The 21,044-nt window shown below is 42.8% G+C and overlaps 1 protein-coding gene across 1 annotated transcript; it reads right to left on the bottom strand.

Moving 5' to 3' along the window:
* Positions 1-11,785: 11,785 nt before the first annotated feature.
* LOC136446436 (polycystin-1-like protein 2) lies at positions 11,786-17,287 on the bottom strand. Its single transcript, XM_066444811.1, has 9 exons — positions 16,333-17,287; positions 15,994-16,144; positions 15,428-15,645; positions 15,030-15,196; positions 14,065-14,546; positions 13,704-13,864; positions 13,355-13,609; positions 13,039-13,198; positions 11,786-12,759 (listed from the first exon to the last, which is right to left on the bottom strand). Exons 1-9 carry the CDS (start codon positions 16,876-16,878, stop codon positions 12,599-12,601), a joined length of 2,301 nt encoding a protein of 766 aa, XP_066300908.1. The 5' UTR covers positions 16,879-17,287; the 3' UTR covers positions 11,786-12,598.
* Between the last annotated feature and the right edge of the window lie 3,757 nt (positions 17,288-21,044).

Below are 21,044 nucleotides of genomic sequence, written 5' to 3'. Positions count from 1 at the left end.
TGCACATACGTGAGGCAGAAGCAGGTAAGGACATGCGTGAAAACGCGTAGAAATGAAGGAGGAGGCAGGAACATTGAATTTTCATATCAAACAAAATAAAAGGCAATTTCTGAAGTCATACATTCCTGTCACATGCAGGGACTTAGAGGCGTGCGCCCGCGGTCCCTATTACATGTACTCAGAAGAGATCAAGAGCGTCGTGAGGGACACCTATAGTTTCAGAGCGAATTAATATTTCGCCTTTGTTACACACTATTTTTGTTGATGAATACATGTGTAATGATCAAAGAGTGTTCAGGTAAGCCCGGTATATTCTGAATATTCCTATCCTGCTGGTGCAGGCGGCTGAGCTTTATGGGCCTCAACTACACAAACGAGGAAGGTAGGAATTGCCATAAACCGCACCCATTTGTCATCCGCTGGTGTCTTCGGCATTATCATTCTAGTTCTAAGTATGACACTTTGTCTAAGTCTGGTTTTCTGAGACTGCCTAGTGGGCGCACATTAAGGGATTACAAAAAACTATTCAATATCGTCTAGTGGGTGGCACCCTTCCTGTATACAAAGGATGAACGATAGTTTTAAGACCAAAAACATTAATATAGGTAATACTGTATAGGAATGGTAGCTTTTGATGAGGTCAAAATCGAAGAGGGTCGCAATAAGCTAGTAGGATTTGTAGATTTAGATGATCTGTCAACTGTTACCCCTGATTCAAATGTCCCATGTCATCGCCACACATATCATGCAGTTTATGTTCAGGAGTTTATTTACACCATTTTCTTTTCCGGTTGCATATTTCTTTAATAAAGGCTTCGCAGGAGTACAGATTACACATATGTTTTGGACTGAAGTTGGTTTGTTGAATGATTTTAGTTTTCCCACTTTACTTTGACGTTGCTTCACCTAAACGTACTTTTGTTAGAATGAATGTGGTGAGACCGTTAATATGTGTCAGACCCCTCATAGTTTAGGTCCCCTTTTTTAATGTCTGACCCAACACACACAAGCTGAGGATCAATCTGTACAGCAGTGGACATGAGCATTATAACACTCGATGTTTAAAATATGATGGTAAAAATAAGATTTGGAAACACATAGTCAGTTTTTGACAGATACAGAAAACGTCCACTTACTTTGACTAGATTACCCAAACAACATGTCTATTTAGTTGGGTTAAGATGCGAGTGAACCAGTCTGTGCATGCACTGTCCTCAGCTGTTCAACAGGTATTAATGAACATGAAAATTCTGTTACTATGTCAACTCAAATTTATATTTATAACTGTAATGATTTGTGGACAGTAATTTGCCTCTGAAGCATTGTGATGATTCAAAGATTGATTATCTTTAAAAAATGTACAGAGATGGTTCTTGTCCTCGAGAACATGTCTTTAGGCTCAGCTTCATGTAAAACCATCCGTTGCCAAACATTTGAAGATCTAAATTTGACCATCAATACTACATGTAATTTTAGTTTGATTTCTTAAATTTCTTTCCCTCAGTTCCAGTCTATTTATCCCGGTGTTTATGCTGTACCAAAGAGGTTGTGTCATAATTGTGTTTAGAATTTCTTTTCCTTAGATAGGGCTGCAAGAGGGGGGAATACAAATATGACTGGGTATATGTATGGTTACAATGTTCAAAGTATTGTTTCAACAAGTACTTGCAAGGCAAACCTGACTTCAGATACTTCAGGTCCTGTCAATGTGGAAGAAATGGCATGTTCTGTTTTACCGTAGCGTATTACTACAAAGATTGACAATAACAGTGATGCTGTCTTATAGCCAGGAATCTTGTAGAAGATATCCCTTGAAGCACATGATCAATGAATCTATCTTCTCATTAAGTTGAGGTCGTTCAAAATCAACAAAGTCACCGAGAAGGTTAACAAAAAAGACTACCAAAAACATTTCATCAAGCAAACCTGCTACCGACATGGCTCGTGTTAGTGGATGTGAGTTCGATACATTTAACAAGTTACAAATGGCACTCATCGCACAGCTGAACGATATGTTATGTATATGTACCTTACACCATTGTGTGCAGGTCTGTATTACAGTGGGTGGACGTGGTTGACCTGGCCCACGTGTTGCTGCCAGCAGGGGGATGAAGCTGATCCCTCCAGATCTTTTTTTGGGGGGGCGGGGGGGGGGGGGGGGGTTACGACCTACTTCTAATGTGTTTTCCAGTGCAACGCTTAACACTCTACCAGATAGATATATAATATATTTTAAAAAAATTACTACATGTGCTACTGAAAAAAGACAATAAAGGCAACTAAAACTGAGATTTTCTGGTGTGTGCTTGTCATTCTGTCTTCGTGCCCCATGACCCGGTCCCTATGAAAATAAACCAGCAGCGTTATATCTAAGCGGACATTTTAACCCTAAGACCGACATGCTGCGAAATCCATTCTACACCCTAATCACTCCCGACCCAATGATCTGTCACGTAATATTAATAGTATTTGCGTTAACGTGTTTGTCAAAAGTTTTTTTAGATTTTGTACTCGTTATTGAATAATGCGTAGTCACTTTTTGTGCCCCTCTGGAAGCGCCTGTGCCGACATCCTGACCAAGGCAATGTTGATACACTTCAAGAGTTGTCCGGACGGACCATACACCATATTAGCTGTCCACATACCCGGGCTGCCGCCGGAGCTGTTTGACAGCAGGAAGTTGCAGGACTACACATATGAAGTCATAGGCTGCAACTACACCCGTCTGGCCCTGCAAAAGCTGCACAGTGAAGACCCCGACGAAGACATCTACAAATAACCATGGCCAACTGTGACTTGCCAGACAGCTTGGCAAGAAAGCTCGGAAATGACCACAACAAGATCCACTTTGCCCTCCCACCTTCCGCACCTGACCGTCTGTACAGTTGCAGGGCCGCTGCGTATGCAGAGGCCGGCTACACGGACGAGACTGACCTCACCACCCTGGAGCCACTACTCACGAAAGACAAGGAGTCACGATGGAAGGATGGCCTGATAACGTTTCAAGCATTCAAGGATTTTCTGCATATCATACACTCCGCTGAAGATGTTGTACAGAAAAAAAAAGAACATTGTCAAACTGAAAGCATTCCGGGCTAACCGGTTCAACATTGTATTTGAAGCCGCAGCAGCTACGTACTTCCACAAGGATGACATTCAGAAAATGCGGATGCATCAGGAGCATGAGAGCCAGACCATGAGTAACATGATGGGTCAGTTTCTGATCATGATGGGGCAGTTCATGGCTGCCTCTGACCCGTACTGTCTGCGCCCGCCTGCCGTACTGCCTGCTATATTATCATTTTAAGAAGTCTGAGAACCAAGAAATTAAATTGCTGTGGCCTTAGAATTAGGAAGTGTGAAGACGTCATTCTCAGCGGCATTCCCATTAACGTATGTGTAACCTGCGGCAGAAATTTCGACGCCACCGCAAATATAAAGCATAGGAACATGTTTGGTCGAGATGCAAATATGCCAAGTCAAGGATTCACCAGGTATGGGAAGTCTGTTTTCGATGATTGGGCAGTCAACCGTAACGAACAATTGTGCAGCATCAACACAGAGATCTCCGAAACCTTCAGCTTTGTGCCAACCGAACTGAAACATGTATCACGTGTGGAGATGGATTTTTGGTTGATGAATCGAAGTTCATCTTTGAGATAAGAACAATAGATGGAGAACCATATCTGTCAAGAACACTGTACTACATTGTTTCTGGATTGATGCGACGCTTCAAGGAGGACCTGAACAGACATGTTATGGACTTCCTTGATCGTATACGGACATACGGTTTGCTGAATTCACCTTCATTGTGACAGAGGAGAATGGCATATTGGGTAACTTGGAAGCTGGCGTGAAACTCAACCGTGAAGCCGCCCCTAGGCCTCCCCTGCCGTGAACGAGGCTGCCCCAAAACCTACAAGAGGGCTGGTTTGAGAGTACAACACGAGAACGATACGCACGGCATGGACTTCGGTTAGTCAGAAGGTGAGTCGAGCCAGGCAGTGACTGCAGGTGACACCACATTCCTATATATTCATTTTCCACTTTCCATTGCTAGAACATAAGATAAGGGCACAATGAGTCGCTTCAGATTATGGAAGGGTCGCTACCATCACCTAGGCCTGGAGAAGATGTTAGCCTGCACATACAGTTTGCCAGCCAAGGTTATGATGAGGTGAGCAGTGCTGTGTATTGGCAGGGATTGCATTTGGACCCCAAAAGGTGACAGGCAGTTATCTCCCTAGTTGGGATCAACTCGAAGCATCTGTTTGTGAATTGCCGCCTTGTCTTTACGATTTCTTCCTTGGTTTGTACAGGTCGACCCAGCATCTTGACGGCCGTGAGCCAACAAGCGGAGAAAACTCGAAACGGTCATGCGGCTATTCCTATCGCCGGACATCAGGCCGTCTCCAGTCTGCGTTCCCGGTGAGCGTTCAAAGCGGAGGGTATTGTTTGGGAGTGAAGTTAAGCACACACCAGGATGCCGCACACACAGGAGAAAGGAGGAAAGACGTGTAGGAAACTTTGACAAGACTGTAGGGTCAGCTCTGCAAGCTTGGGTGGTGGTACCTACACCATCACCCGAAAAGTGTCATTCAGTTCGACAGCAGGCCGGCCCACACCCGTCAGAATAGGAGTGTCGTGTACACAATGCGGTGAAATGTGCGACAGACGGCAGAACTACTGTCACGCATGTGCCAGAATCATTTCCAACCGCGAGGAGAGGTGTTAGATCTTCTGACTTCTTTTGGTTCCTCCGTGATTGTTCTGACTTCTGGCTCTATGTGATTTCGGTCCAAAACCTAAAACGTAATATGTAACGGCGTGCTGCCGAGAGAGATGGGAACATCGTTGCTTCGTTTTGTTCTCTTGTCTATGATTTCGGCCCCAAAACTGCATTTCGCCGAAGTTTATAAGATACTAGTAGCTAAGGTTTCATTTTGTTTTACGTTTTGCCAACTCGATCTCTTGTTAGCAAGGTAGCACAAGAATCAACGACACTATCAATTGTGGCTAGGCTGAATCCAGTAACTACATTTAACTTGCACATAGTGGATTGAATCTCTTCCATGAAATCCGATCCAAAGGGTTACGACGTTTATACCTAAGCACCATCCACTGTCAAGATATCTTCGACGTGACCCATCTATGGTGTTAAGGGACGAAAATGGGGACATTGGTAAAAAAAAAAACACCTCCAGCCTTACAAATTAACAAAATATGCTGACATTTTTAAAAAAATCAGACTAATGCAAAATGGGAAGCATGTATACCCCAAAGCTGCTCAAGACAAGGTTAAGAAATTGTTGAAGCACATAGAGAATGAATGTGTGTCGAACCAGGAAAGGGCAAAATCTGAAATGAAGCGCTTCACCGGAAGTTAAATCAAAGGATGAACAAGAACAAGAACAAAATACATGTAAGTCGATTTGCTGTTGCCCTAGAATTTTTACTTAATACGCGCTCGATCTAATCTTTATCAAGTGTGATTATGCCTAAAGTTCTAGTTATTAGACATTAGAGCTCCGATATTTCCAATCTTACGGTAGATAAGTGGTTTTTCCTATTGTTTGATTCTTCACGTGTTATTGTTGACTAGAGTCTATCCTGATTATTGTTCAGTTGTGGAGAAGGCAATAAATGCAAGCCGATTCGGCAAGGTCGCCTGGATTAAGCCCGATCGCAAGCATGTACAGTTCCATCCCATCTACATGCTTGGAAACATTGGAGCAAGTGTCTTCGAGTGAAAGAGAAAAGAAGGATCTCTCGGTGCAAGAAAGAGAGTGTGAAGGTTAGTGAAGGTTACTGAGTTGACCCTAGACGGTGAGCCCTGGAGACGACAGACAAAACAAGTCAGACGGTCGTCAACCAGGACACCTTCACAACTACAAGCTGGTGCTTCAATCACTCCAGAGTACCTCTTTCAGCCACAAGATCCGGAGCCCGAGCTACCAAGATCACATGGCGAATATGCAGACCAGAGTTAGAAAGAGCTAGACTCCTAGACAGAGAGTTGCTATGTGAGACCAGTATTGAGTTGTCAGCCCCTCTGTCCCATAGCTGCTCCATCTGTGGGAGAGGAGAGTTGGATCCGTTGTTCAGATGCAGTCACTGTGGGCCGGCAGCGGTATTCTGTACGGATTGTCTGGAAAAGCAACACCGCAGCTTGTATCAGACAAACGGGAGGTTAGTTGACAGGCAAATACAGAATAGGATGAGTCATCTTTGTTTAATTAGCAAAATATACAATTACATTTGTATAGCTTTTGTTTTGTCGCCTATTATTGGCGATGCACAACTTTCCAGCTGCTACCAATCTTGAAAACGTTTATGGGGCGGTGTCAGAATTGATGGTACCAGTAAATATGGATTCCTATGATACAGCAATATGAAGCACTACATTGGATCTATGTATACAATAGATATCTGAAGGATCTATGTATACAATAGATATCTGAAGATGCTCAAGGTGGCAACCTTTTTCCTTGTGTCACTCAATACCTAATAAGTAGATCCAACTAATGAAAGTGGTGTGGCCTTTTGGTCATAGATATTTTTTTCTCTGCTCAGCCATATTTGAGTGTCAGGTCCAATATCTTTTTTCCAAAGACTTTAAACCTGTGACACTAAAATGTAACAGTGCACGTGTCTGTGCATTAACATGTGCAGTGGAATTATATAGTGGAATTTTTTTCCCTCCCATGATTCTCAATATATCACCATGCTTTTCTCAATAATCTTTTGCAATACATGTTACAGCTCCTAAAACCTGGCTTCACCAGAGCCGACCTGGAGAACTTCATATCAGACCTCCAAAAAGTTTCCGCAGAACTGGAGATGAACGACCACAGGAATCTAGAGGAGTGGCGCGAGTTTCAGCTGGAAGCAAAATGGTCGAGGACACAGCGGTCAAGAAAACATGGGCTTTGAAACAACTACAGGTAAAGGATATGTTTTTAGTTGTGCATTCTAATCTATCCAGGAGATGTGAAGCCCAAGAAATAAGGTGATTGTACTTATTTGAATTGTGTTCTTATTTACATCAATTTCAATTGTGCTTGCATTGCGGTTTTTGTTATATTAGGGACTGGTTGAAGGAAGGAGGCAAAAAACACCTGCACTACAGCCAAGACTTACAGCAGAACTTTTAAGGGCCAGGATGGAAGCTGAATCTGAACAGGCTGAGGTGAAGTGTACCTTACACCACTTTAAAATGACTCAATGATAGTAGATGTATAAACATCAGAACATTGAACGATCAGAGAACAGTGGAAATTTAGATCAACTTAAAGTGGTAATATCAGAGGCTACAGGTGGCAATGTGTTGAAGCCAGCATAACATATGAAATTTTCAACAGCTACAATGTATCATTGATGATCAGAAGTTTAGAGTCAAAGATAATTTGCACCAGATTTACATTCTACAATTTACATAAAGAGGTAGAAGAAGCATGTCACTGATAGAATTCAAGACCATTTAGTTCTAATGTCACAGTGGCAACTTTCCAGTTGTGTATTATACATTCTCTAGCAACGCTGGTGGCGACACTGCTGTCCACTATTTCCTGGTTGGCGACGATGCGTTTGCCCTCAGAGGATGGATGATGAAACCATCAAGAGATGACACCCTCTGGGCGTATCTTCAAGTATAGGTTGTGCAGAGCCCGTAGAACTGTGGAGAATGCTTTTGGCATCCTTGCCAGTAGGTGTGTATCCATGTAAAAAGTTTATGATTTATATTAAAGTTTCCAATTTGGTGCGTAGATTTGAAGTCACATGCCTTGGCAGAGCGCTATGGTGGGGCTCGACGCCTAAGTGCTGATTTGCTACCGATGCAGTCATAAACTCGGGAAAAAAGCACAGGACATCCGGGATGTGAACTATCTCAGCGTTGCAGAAGGGCCCCTTGCCAAACAACTCGACAAGATTCTCAAACAGCACAATGTAAAAAGACAAGCCTACCATGGCCAAGCATTCATTGGGAACCATATTCACGTAAGGCTCAAAGTACAGAATACATGAATACGAGTGCATGTTTGAGTTTGTACATGTACGTGACGCGTGTTGTCAGTTACAATCCAATGAAACAATTTATCTATTCTACTCAGGGGTTAGATCTACTTAAATTCAGAGAGAGGACAGTGATAAATAATGTGAATAATAGAATTGTTGCTATTTGCTATTCTTAGTCCTTGATTTCCCAGTATATTTACTTTTCCCTGTAAAGGATGGGCCCATTGCGAACCTGACACTTGCTTCAGTAACCACCACCATGGAGTTTGTGGAAAGCTACGACTTTCCACTAGGCATAGCTCCCAGGGTATGTGTCATGCAGCAAATAAACGAGAAGCTGTTCTTGCTGCATGCCACAGACTTAACTTACATGCTCGGCCAATGCAAGAGGAAGGCTGTACCAGTTCTGTCAACGAATGCCTCGACTTTGGAAAGCCATATCAAGAGTCGGTATATTGAGAAAACTGCTGTCATTGATGTAGAACTGAATCTAGAGAATACTGTCCAGGAATGTCTTTTTCTTTTCCAGACATAAGTTAGGTTGACTGTAGAGGATGACTGGCTTATTGGTTAGGTGGGGTTAGCAACAAAAGACTGCTAATGTAATGGTATGTTCAAGTCAACAGAGCAGGATAATATGCGATTGCGATAGGCTGTTCCTGTGTACTTGTATGCACTGTTCTCTTGTAAGCTCTCGTCTCCAGAGGCCGACTGTTTCTCACAATGTTCATTTTCATGTGGGTCACCCACAGCAGTTGACATCAGGAACAAGAGCAAAAGGGATGATACATTATTTGTGGCTTAGGCATCCAGCAAACCCATCTAACTAAGCCGAACAAGCCCCCACTGAACCAAAGGCACAGTCCCCGAAGACTGGGTTTCCAAGAGGCTTGACAGCTGTAATACTTATAGACCTGACAATAGAATAGAACACACACACACTGAGTAAGCTGGATGTCCCGCCGTAGCCAATACATATTTGCTCTGTCACCTATGTGTAAATTTTGATGTGTTTGGAAGTTTCATTGGAGCAGCTTCTGTTGTTTCAGCAATATTCTGTAGATATTGGGATGATTTGCCGCATTTGGAAATGAACACTTGCAGACATCACATCTGTGTTGTCACAATCCTTTCAAACTGCGTAGACCTGTGGGAAAGAAATACACATATAGGCTTTAATGCATAATTTATTTATAGCAAACACATGTATCTTTCTATAAATGAGACACAAGTCAAGAGACGTAATATGGATACCTTGAATAAGCCAATCACATTTTTGATTGGCAGGATGTTAATTTCATGTAGATTCCATTAGGTCATTATTGCTTTTATTCTGTCTATGCAGCTCAAAATCTAACAACTGAGTACAATAATATAACAAAGGATGGCACGTACAAGGCTGTAAGTTAGCTACATTTTCACGAATGCAAAGGTAAAACACCCATGTATTTTCTCTGGTACTTGTGCCCTTCAATATACTGTGCTGTTGCCCTTACGCCCACCAACGAGGTTTCCAGTGTCACATTTCAGCGCACTCAAAGAACCCGTAAGGCCAGACCACGCCACCCCGGTCCTTTGTTCTCTGACTACAGAACTCGGTAACAAAAACTGGCATTTATACACGCACAAAAACCACAGAAATATCGTCTACAGCCTCCAGGTTCCACACACACAAATACAATGATTACATTTCCGCCGGCATTGGCGAGAATTTCGGTAAAAAATTCTGTTTTCCTCGACATGTTTTACGCCAGAAAATGTCTCCCACATACGGCCGCCATGACCCTCACGAAATAAAACATTTCACCACACCGATAATAATTTCGAGCCTAAATGTACTTACTCATTACTAAAACAGCCATACTACGCGGAAATTGTGAAGGCATTTTAGGCCCGAAATAAGGAAAAAAACTAAAATACTTTAAGTTCTAACAAGCACACATCCTCAGCTCACAATGGCCGCCCTGGTCTGAGTAAATTCCACACCACACAGGACCGACGCATTCCTTTTGTATCCATGCGCGTACACATCTGGAATGCTTCTAAGCTCCAAATGAAGGACTTTCTGACAGCTTACACTATTCAAAAATTACAAACGCCAGTACAAAAGCAATTAGATATATAACACAATCTAGACTATCCACATATTCATAAGACGTTACATGTTTGGCCGGACTATTTTATGGCGGCACACGTGTACGTTCTGTCCGGGGAGGGTATTTGGTGGCGGCTGGATGATGACGTAAGTAGTTCTGGAGGCTTACGTGGGGTTTTTCGAGATGCCGTTCTTTGAAAATTTACTCAAAACCGTAATATCAAACCGTGTATATCAAGATACCTGTCCTTTTTTAGGCCCGCCCCTGTAACTTCTTAAGTGCTTATCGTATGACCTACAAGTTTGCAGGAGATGATTAACAAGTCAGATAACATAATTGTCACGATTGTTGTAACCTTATTCTTTTTAACTTTTAAGATAACGCCAAAACACATAAGAATAGACTAAAACGTTCACACTTTTTTGTAAAACAAATACAAATAAGTGACGAAATTCAAGGGAAAATACGTTGGTTATACCTAAGCTAATACAAAAAAAAAGTTACATGGTCCGCTACTCGGATTTTGACCAATGACATCATGAAATTAACACGATTAATCAATATCAAATTATCAAAGTTAAATGAAATTACAGTAATTGGTGTAGTTGGTATATAAAAACCAGGAGACTCTATTTGTCAAAGTGAAATTAACGAGTTTTGTAAAACATTATCAACTTATATACGTAATATGAAATTGTTGCCCAAAAAATGGTGGCTCTGGCGTAAGCATTTATGTGATTATACGACACGAAAGCTGTCGAGGGCCTGAAAACCACCCAACCCCCGTCTGAAGAGCTACTGTCTTGTAACTTACCTGACAGTTTTAATTATTCACATCGCCAACGTTCTACAGATAACAGCGACAAAATATCATAATAAAATGACTTCATACATATTCTAAGTATCATCTATGAAAGCTTAGAGAGTTATTGTGTACAACGCGATAACCCTTGAATGTATCCTTTTCTGATAGAACACGTACAGTTGAAGCCACTTAATTCCACAACGGAATAACGCACGCCCCTGCATGTTAATTGCACGGAATCCGAAAATCCCAAACCGGTTCTCGTTCACTTCATTAATATTGTTAGTGACATTTCTGCACGGCGCATTGTTACCAATACAGGTTCACCTCACCTCACCTAGTCCCATCCTCATCTTGAGGGTTAACCTGTTTTACAACACAGGTTAACTGCACCAAAATTGGTCAAACATCGTCGAAAAGTTAACTAAAAATATGCGCTAAAATCGGCCAACACGGTACAAATGAGCCGGCAACTACCTGTGTGAAAAGGGGCAATACCGCCAATTGGTTTGAAATTGTTTTGAAGAACAAAAGAAGGTGGTCAGTCTCTATTGCCAATAACGTTCATAGCGATCGTTTGGTAGATCCCGCGCGGGTCACGGGTGACGTCAACATAAAGAGACGCACGCCTGCAAAAGGCCACCAAAGGCTAATCTCCAAGCAGATCTACACGGGGCGCGAAAATCGTATATGCTAGCCAGAGAAGCTCCAGTCAGCTAGAGAAGCTCCAGTCAGCCACGTGCACGTGGCTTCTCAGGCTGTATAATAATAAGAATAAGAATGTAACATCATCAACAGTCATCAGTGATAGCGACAGGAAGTTGTTGCTGTATGTTAAAAACAATTTCAAAAATCTTTATTTCCGTTTCAAAGCGTCATCAAACAGATAACCTTCTGAGGCCATATTCAGAATCGACTTCCTATTTAAAGATACGATTGTTCTAGCCGTTACGCCAAACGACGCCATGCAAAGAACCGGATAATAAACATTTCATTCTAGCTTTTAAGCAATTGGTAGTCTTTCGAGGTCGAAGATGACTGTAAGTTTTTAAGGTATAATCTCATGAAACATGTTTTAAAAGGCAAGATTAAGGTTTGGTGCCAGACTTAGGTTTAAATAGACTGTAAGGACAATAACAATATTTACATCGTTAACTATTCACGATTTAACAAAAAAAATAGGTTCTGATCTTTCATTTTCACCACAGAGGAATTTGGATAAAAGATGACAATCGACATATTTAACTTAAAGACTAAATATTAACTATGACTTACGTACATGCACAACATCCACTGTTTTGACAAAACCTTTCTAAGCTACTTAAGTACAGCAAGAAGCCTTGTTGTGCCATGTGAAATAACATTTGTGTATCATAGACATCTATATACCATTGATGATAGTAGGTTAATATTTAAAACAACATATTCTAATAAAGGGAATCATCGTGGATAAATGTATTGCAAAACGTCATTTATTACTACATCTGTTATCCATTATTGCGACACCTCCTCACCCACAATTGCATCATACCTATTAAATGTCATAGTTAAAAAGTCATAGTTAAACGTTTGATTCAGTTGAGGTGGAACGTAGCTTGTTGAAATCATTTACTATTTGTCATATAATATGTCAGTTATGTCGAGCTTTTGTCCATTTCTGGTACCTCAAGCTTTGCTGAGTTTACACGCGATCCTGGGACCTGCATGGTTGAACGTGGATCAGTCGACGCTTCTTGCACTCAAATGTGTACATCAAGTCAGTCATCCTGTGCACTTCCTGCAGTACCGCATCCGTCCGCTGGTAAGTCTCGTATATAAAGTGGTCAGGAAGTGGTGCTTCATCTTCAGAAACGACAAAATGTCTTGGGTGTTAATCAATATGTCTTCCATCCTATATGTAATTATACTAAACAGGCCACAATATTTGGGTAAAGGACTACGTAAAGTTTCTTTATCTGTTGTAGGGATATTCAATTGCTATCAACCTGCTGGTGTGACATTTAACTACGAATTCCTATTTTTACATGCTATTCAACGTTTTCATTGGAAGAATAACTTTGTAGTTGCAGAAAAATATGATCTAGCCAGCAGGAGCTAACAACGATGGTCAGAAAAGGGTACCTGAGATGTCACCGTCAGAGTCTAGGGACTTATGACGCATGCCCAGAAAACTCCTGAAGGAGTCCCAGAAGTAATCTCCCATCGCCGTGTCCACACCGATGTCGTCAGACGTCTGGCAGTAGCTCATCCAGTTACAGAGCATCCCGACTCCCAGATTCATCTGTAGAGAAGAGACGTATTCAGGCTGCATAATGCTGTTTAATAAAGGTTGTTAAAGCTAAAGCTGAAAAACTTTAAGGATGCGATTTTTTGTGGGTGGTTGCTGGTAATATATATAGACAAAATACCGAAAAAAATAAATTGATTTTTGTCTGACCAGGTAAAAGACGAAGAGCATGACGAATGTAGAATAATACAGAGGTCCCATGACACGATCCACTGCCTTCATGTCATCCGCAAAGACACCGACGAACGGCCTCCCCAAGCTCATCTCAAACAGCACGTACGACGTTTTCTTAAAGCCGGAGAAACTCTCCATGTTTTTGCCGAAAATCAGGATCCCGCTTAAGCCGTAGGCCACTATAACAACCAGCATGTACACCGCAAACCCAAAGGCTTCTCCGTATATCAGCTAATGAAAATGGAAACAAAATACACCTAAGTCTTGTTTTACAAATATAACGTTGGCATCTCGGGTTTAAATGTACTTAAGGAGTTTTACGTACACGAGGCAGAGCGTAGACGGTAGCGACACCCCTGGAGAAGTTGAGAACCCGGAGGATGCTACAGGTGCTGATGAAGATGGAGAAGGACAGGACCTCCTTGAAAGCTGCGTCCCATTGGCTGACGGTACTGATGTCTACAAACCCATTAATGCCGAGCAGCCCTGTGACAAATCCCACGTGCAAAAAACGTTAGCGTTAATGTCTCTTGGTATCTCGACGATCTCAAAACTCGACCAATAAACAGCAAGCGGGACAGCATATGATACGTTTCACATATGCAAAAGACGAAATCTCAGCCTGTCTTAACGGATTAACGTTCTTCGAAATGTCAGAAAAACGTTCGGTTAGTTTGTCAATAAACCTTTTGTTTGCTGTAAGTCACCCAACACAGCAGCTGCCGTGATGTACCGAAGTCCGAATGTCACAATGACGGCTGTCGACAAGCCAATGTTGCACAGGATCAAGATGGTCCAGAAACTGGCGAAGTACAGACGGCCGCTCTTCTGTATGTTCCAAATCTCAGTCAGAACGTTGTAGATGAAGAAAAGAACGAACAAGATGTGGAAAAGCATCTGGACGAAGTCGTCCGCTGTTTGGTACTGGTACAGTCGGAAGGTCTGAATACTGGGCCGTAGATGAGCAGCGCCCCCCGGGATGTACTGCAGCCTGAACACCACGGTGCTGAACAGCTTCACGTCAGGGTGGTAGAAGTTGATCCGGATGATGAGAGTGTCTGAAACCACCAGGATCCAGTTGTTTTGTTTTAGGAATTCTATCACTGCAGCAGCCTGACCAGCATCTTGTGGCAGGTCCACTGTGGTGTTACATGCCGAGGTCCCGTTTCTGAAAGGCATTTACAATAATTTACGAGCGAAACAGAAAGGTATCTAATCAAATCAAATCAGAATTGGATTACAAAGTTCCATAAACCCAGAGCATTAATGGAGAAAAAACGATGACATGGAAGTTGAGAAGATCTTCTCCGTATACAGAAGGAGACCACCCTTTTTTTTAAATGCGAAAAAAAGTCATCAAATACTAGAAACGTGTTTTATATACCTGACTTTGTCAACAACATTTCTAGTGTCATTGTGCGAACAGATTCGTCCACTATGTCGGCCAAGAGCTTCGTTCCGTAGATTCATTAACAGTTCAGGATAGAGCCTTTGGTTACTGTGTTCGAGGTCTATGTTTATTGGGTTCTCTGAAATTGAATGGACATCCCATAAAATTTTAGTAGTACGTATATTTATTTACCTATTTTACACACCAAATGAGACACAAAACGAAAGCGTTAGGATTCACGATTATTTGTCACCTGGACACTTGGTGGTTCTCTCCAGGCGAACAGGACCGATCCGGAATGCGTTTGTGCCGACCGGGAACTGTTTGTCCAGCCACCTCAGCTTCTGCCCGCTGTATCCGCGCTCTGGGTGAAGGGACGGCATCAGCTCAGACAACATCCACTCCCAAGCATCGTCTACTGTGGTGACCTGCAAGTGGGAAATTAATTCCAATATTCTAGGGCACAGGCTCCCGGCAGAAAAAATATCAACATGGGTTGGCGATTTGTCTGAAAACTTGCTTATAGACGGATAGTTGTTCTAATCGCCATTGTTGTTCCGATGGCCAATAAAGGGGACTTCATCGTCATCGTGAGAAAGACATTATTTTAAAGTCAAGTAACATTCCCAACTTGAGAAGGACAATTTTCCTAACCATACCTCTTCATATCCGGATAGCAAACTGTTCTCCAGCGAGGTCCTGACGAAGTAGGCGTGTCTGTCTAAGTCCAGAACCCCGATGTAGAAGGCATTCCCGGTGAATATCAGCAGAAACACCAGGACCACCAGGATGCTTCTACCTTTAGTCATCCTCTCGGTCCAGTTCGGGTCATGGTTGGTTTTTTTCGGGGCTGGTGGCAAAACCCTCCGAGCGGGAACTTGATCAGAAATAAAGAACACCAATGATTAATCAGAAATATAGACCACCAAAGACGTTATTAACTTTATAAGATACTACCAACAAAGAAATCTCAATTTTACAGTGAAGGTAACCATGTATGTTGATCATATATTTGTAGAGTCTTTAAACCAACCATCATTCACAGCCTTCGTGAAAATAATGTTTTGTTGATGGTGTTCTGATTTATTGGTAATGCCACCATCAACAATCTTCTTCGTTTAAAGTAGTTACAAAACACGTCATCATAACCAATGCGTTACTTCTGAAACAACTGTGGTCGTAGCAGTCAACCGTGGTCTTACATGTAGAACTTGTGGAGACTTACCATCATAATCCCTGCTCTTCTTTTGAATAATACAGACTGGAGAACGCTCTTTGTCCGATGAATTTGTCCCCAAAACTCCCCGAACACAAGCTGTCACAGACCACACAATAGGTCTGATGATGGCTGCCTTTGTGTAGGCGATCAGAACAATCTGGAAAGTGAGTACCTTGGTTAAGTCACAAAGTTTTGCAGCATGCATGGGTACGAGGTGGTCAGAGCCCTCAGTTTAAAGATTCTTCAACACGTTTCTAGTAGTACCTTCAAATAATGGTTGGATATCCAAGAGGGTCACTGACGCTATTACCTCTCGGAAAACAAAAATGGAAAACTTGTGCTGACCTGAACAGGCTCAAGTAGAAATGTAGAGATCAGGAATGTCAGAACGAAGTCCTTCAGCCAGGCCCGGCTTCTCTCAGCTCCAAACTGCAGACTGTACATGATCACGAAGAAGCTGCTGCTGACAGACGTCAGGATGGCGAGGACCCACGCCACCGTCTTGTACGGAAATCGGCGGGTGGATGGAGATGTCGGCGTTTTCATCAGTTTTGAGGGAATCTGATTTTGCAACGGAGACTGCTTGCGAAACGTCGGCACAAGGATGGCGTAAACTGGCAGAAACACGGTGAACGATGTTGCTGCAGTTCCAATCAGTTCCGAAAGACGGAGAGTGATCACGCCAGAGTCGAACAAAGTGACATCGTGTGAACCTAGTTTGAATCCGTGCCACATGGCGCTGCCCACCATCCACAAGGTGGTCTGGGCCAGGCAGCAGACCAGGCGCTGCGCCCGGCTAAAGTGTTTCACACCGGAGTTACTCATGACTGACAGGAGCAGATGGTCGTCGTATAGAAGATAAGAAAACGTCGGTAGGGTGTACTCTGACATCCTAAGGTAAATATAACGGCATATCTCAAGGAAAAGGAAACCAATGTCTCAAGGCAAAGAGAATCGCTTCCATTACATAATGGGTTTTTGGAATTGCCTGTCCGGTCCGATTGGCGGAAACAGGTGTCCAGCTTTTTCTGCTTTTGGTTGCACCTCTAGCATAAATCAATAAAAGTGCAAGCAGTCTGACGTTTTTTACGCATGTTATGGTACTATAGTGTTCCTGTTGGTGTAGATTAATTCAGCATCATTCCTATTTAAGATTATTGACCACGCTAGAACCACAACCAGATCTACCTGAAGCGTTTCTCCATGGCATGCATTGACTTCATCAATGCCTACGAATCACAGTTTCAGACGATCTATGCACTCACTCACTCTGTCAGTTAAGGACAAGTAAAAATATGCGGGACTTACCGCATTTCTCCATCGGGTGCTGCCTTCAAGGTCCTTATTGTCCTGCAGTCTCCTCTGAACGAGGACAGCCAGGTGTGACATGGGAAACTGCAACTATGGACAAAAACACAGGCATCAATTTTACTCATGATCTCAAATGTGTTATGAGTGGGCGAATACCAGTCCAAATGTTCATTCTACTTTCAAAAGGTTCATCTAAAACTTACCAAATCAATTATGTTTGAAATCATCAGTTACATATTGACAGTTTCCCTTACATTTCCTCAAGAAGCATTCATATCGACGAAAAGTGCCAGAGGAATTCCTACAGTTTCTAGACCTTGCAAATTACACTTTGGCATGGAGTCACCGCCTTAAACCAAGGATTGAAAGAATTAGAGTAAAAAACTGAAAATTGCTCATGTACCCACCCTTGTGATGACTGTATGTCCCAGACCTTAATGCTGTCTATGAAGAGTGACTCCATGGCGCCCTTCCCGGAGCTGTCGTGCCAGACCTGTACGGACTGGAGCTTGCCGATGGAGGCCGGTGTCGTCATGATATGGTACGTGTCACCACCTCTGGCTAGGACCTAAAGACATACAATCAGGGGGATTTGAGATTATGGCTATCGTTGCTCAGTTGTGTTTCGTATCTCCATGGCAATGTCTGCATTATTTGGCCCACAAAAGCCTTTATCATATCTTTCTTTTCCGTGTTCAAAGACGATGAAATATAACCACAACACTTCTCACCAAGCCTGCAGGGTTGAGTGTGACCATGGCTGTCCTGCCCTCTGACCCTGTGATCATCAGCCCGACTACAGACGCCGTGCCGGCATCAGGCTGTGTTCCCGTACGGACAGATACCACGTAAACATAGTCCGCACCGGGAACCCCTGACGGGATTGCGGAGACTTTGGGAACAACAGCCATGCTGGTGTTTGCATTGGCGATCTTTGCTTCTTGTCTAAGAGCAAGGCTGTCGGTCACTACAGTGAATTTAGCGATGTATTTCTGAAAAGCATTGATGTCTAAATATGATATTTTTAAACACTCGATAGCTGATGCAGACAGTTTTCATGGCACCGACTAACAGTTGTAAATATAAATTTAAGCTTAGAACATCATATAGAATTTTCGAAAAATCGGATCGGTATTGATGTTGACGTACCCTGATGTTTGAATGTAATATCAACAGTTGGGACATCAAAAATACCATCCACAGTGCTAAGATCGCTCCATACACGGTCGAATTTGTGGACAGATTGCTGTCAATGTCGGTACCAAACTTCTCGAAGTGCATGAAATTAGGAAGCGCCAGAAAGGAAGTTGCCAGGATCACCCTGGAACTTTTCCCATCGCTTTGTGGTGCCATGTCACACGTGCACCAAGTGGTCGTGTCGTTCGTTTCAACCCCAACCTCCGATGCAGATAGTAAAGAATATCATTATTATCATATTGTAAAGAAAGCAACGGATTAAACAAAAGGCGGTATCAATTTTCTTTCAATAGAAATCAGCTCAGTCTAGCACTTGTTGATTTGACGAAAATGAAATTCACTCGGAAAAAAAACTCCAGAAATTGTTAGGTAAGTCATCTACAATAATTATTGAACTAAGTATTAATATTCTATCAGATCAGTAAGTAAGTAAAACCTGGCAGCGGCGGCTATCCCATGTCTGATTTTCCCGCATCAGACAGGAGACCGCGACAGTTTGCAGAGTGAATCCTTCTGGGCTGCCATCACGACCTGGAGGGGGCGGGGTCTGAGGGACCGCTGACGTCAGGAGTCGTCTCAAACCACCGTGGTCCCCCAAGTGGTCTCCACCTAGTACACAGCAAAACATGGGTAGACATTAGTGTTCATTCGTTAGGTTGCTCATTTTTGACATTTCAAAGGAAAGATAAGTAGCGTCAAGTCGCTTCAAGAAATGCAAAAGGAGTGACCAGATCAGTTTACCTTTTTCCTTTACGCCGACCATGAGCCAGCCGCGTTCCCTTTGGATCTCCGGGACAAATGATTGATTGAAATTTGAGTAAACCAGGCCAAATGGCATGTCAAAACCGTCATAACTAGTGACTTCAGGAGATTTGACAGTTGCAGTGAAGTCGTATTCTTCCTCAGTTGGGAAGTCATGAAACCGGAAGTACACCTGCAGCTTCGTGTCGACGTCATCGACTGAGAATCTGAGCAGAGGCATCTGGCCTCCATCGGCAATGTACATGGCGTGATACTTCATGTTGGTGTCTTGATGAGGAACCTTGGTCTGAGGGAATGAGCTCCCTGCATCATTGAGGTTCTGCCTGTATGATGCCGGCAGGGAATCATGATATTGTTCTTCTGCGTCACTCGTGGTCCCAAATTGCAATCTTTGTTTGACGACGACGGTGATGTTTGGCTGCACGTCAGATAGACCGCTGTCTTTGGCGATTGTCACCATGACTACTGATGAGGATACGTCGGTTTTCTCTACACTCCAAACAAATGGATCCTCGACAAACGCCACAACCTGCAGCAGGCACGGGGTAAAAGTACGTTACATTTGTTGACCACAGCCTTCGTGCGCACTGGACATATTTATGTGTACAAAATTGTATATGTAATTGTTATAGTGACGTATCATCACAGATATATGACAGTATAGGGATATTTTTACCTTTACGGTGGAATCCTCAGGAAGGTTGTCCTCCTTTGTGAACACGATGGAGCCGACATCCTTACTGATAGGAACGATGCCGATATCAGGGATGCTCTTCTTCACGGTCGTGAGCACGCTGTCAGACCCGATGTGCGTACCTTCTCCTTCCGGTGGTGTCTTTTCCAACAGTTTGTCTGCTGCCGTATCCAGCAGTTCCAGCAGATCTCTCGTTTCATTCATCAACTATATTGGGGCACAAATTCTCTCAGCAAAATGACTTTTTTTATAAATCATCATGTCAAATCTTTTATTTTGGGGCAAGAAAGTGTCTGTTCCACAGTTTGGGCATCATATCGTGCCGAATTGTTCGTAAATATTGCCACCTGAACAGTCTGTAATGACAATGAAGATTATGGTTCCCGGTGAATAAAAATGGAGTCAAATCTATACCAGTAGGAGAGTCAGACACCAACCCGGGACTTTAAACGTTCCTGTTCCTTTTCCTGTTGCAGCAGCTGCTCCATCGGTGACAGGTCGGTAGACTGGACGTCTATCAGCTTCTTTACATCATCTGTGACTCCAGAAGAAAGGTCAATGGCCATAGCAACGGCCTCCCTGCTACTGCTCTGAGCTCGTAGTACCGATGACGTTGCGTCAGTTACTTCTGTATGTTTGGTATGGATCACGCAGTAAGTCACTTTTGCTATTTTTTACTGCTCAAGAGAACTGGCTTTTGCATAATACACCTCGACCTAACAATTTGGGATCTTCACAAAGTATTATAAAAGAAACAAGAACCTTTGAGAAGTTCTTTGCGATCCTCGATTGAACCGCTGAAGTAGTTCACCTTCTCACCAAGAGTCTTGATAAGACCAGGTATCTCCTCCTGTAGTTAAAGGAATTATTGTGCCACCTTTTACAGATTATGTAGGAAATAACGCAAATATCATTTGGGTTAAAAACCGTCGAGGGTGGACAGCATGAATTATGTGATAAAGCTAAAATCATTTGTAACAAATCTGACTTGATGAATTCAGGATTTGTAATTACATTACCTCTTTTAGAAAAGGAGCCTGGGTTGACGATTTTTGAGTGGTGATGAAAACTGGATGTGGAAGTGTAGGCTCGG

Source organism: Branchiostoma lanceolatum, chromosome 12 (assembly GCF_035083965.1).
Source record: "Branchiostoma lanceolatum isolate klBraLanc5 chromosome 12, klBraLanc5.hap2, whole genome shotgun sequence".
Taxonomy (NCBI): domain Eukaryota; kingdom Metazoa; phylum Chordata; class Leptocardii; order Amphioxiformes; family Branchiostomatidae; genus Branchiostoma; species Branchiostoma lanceolatum.
This window is presented reverse-complemented; position numbering and strand designations above follow the sequence as displayed.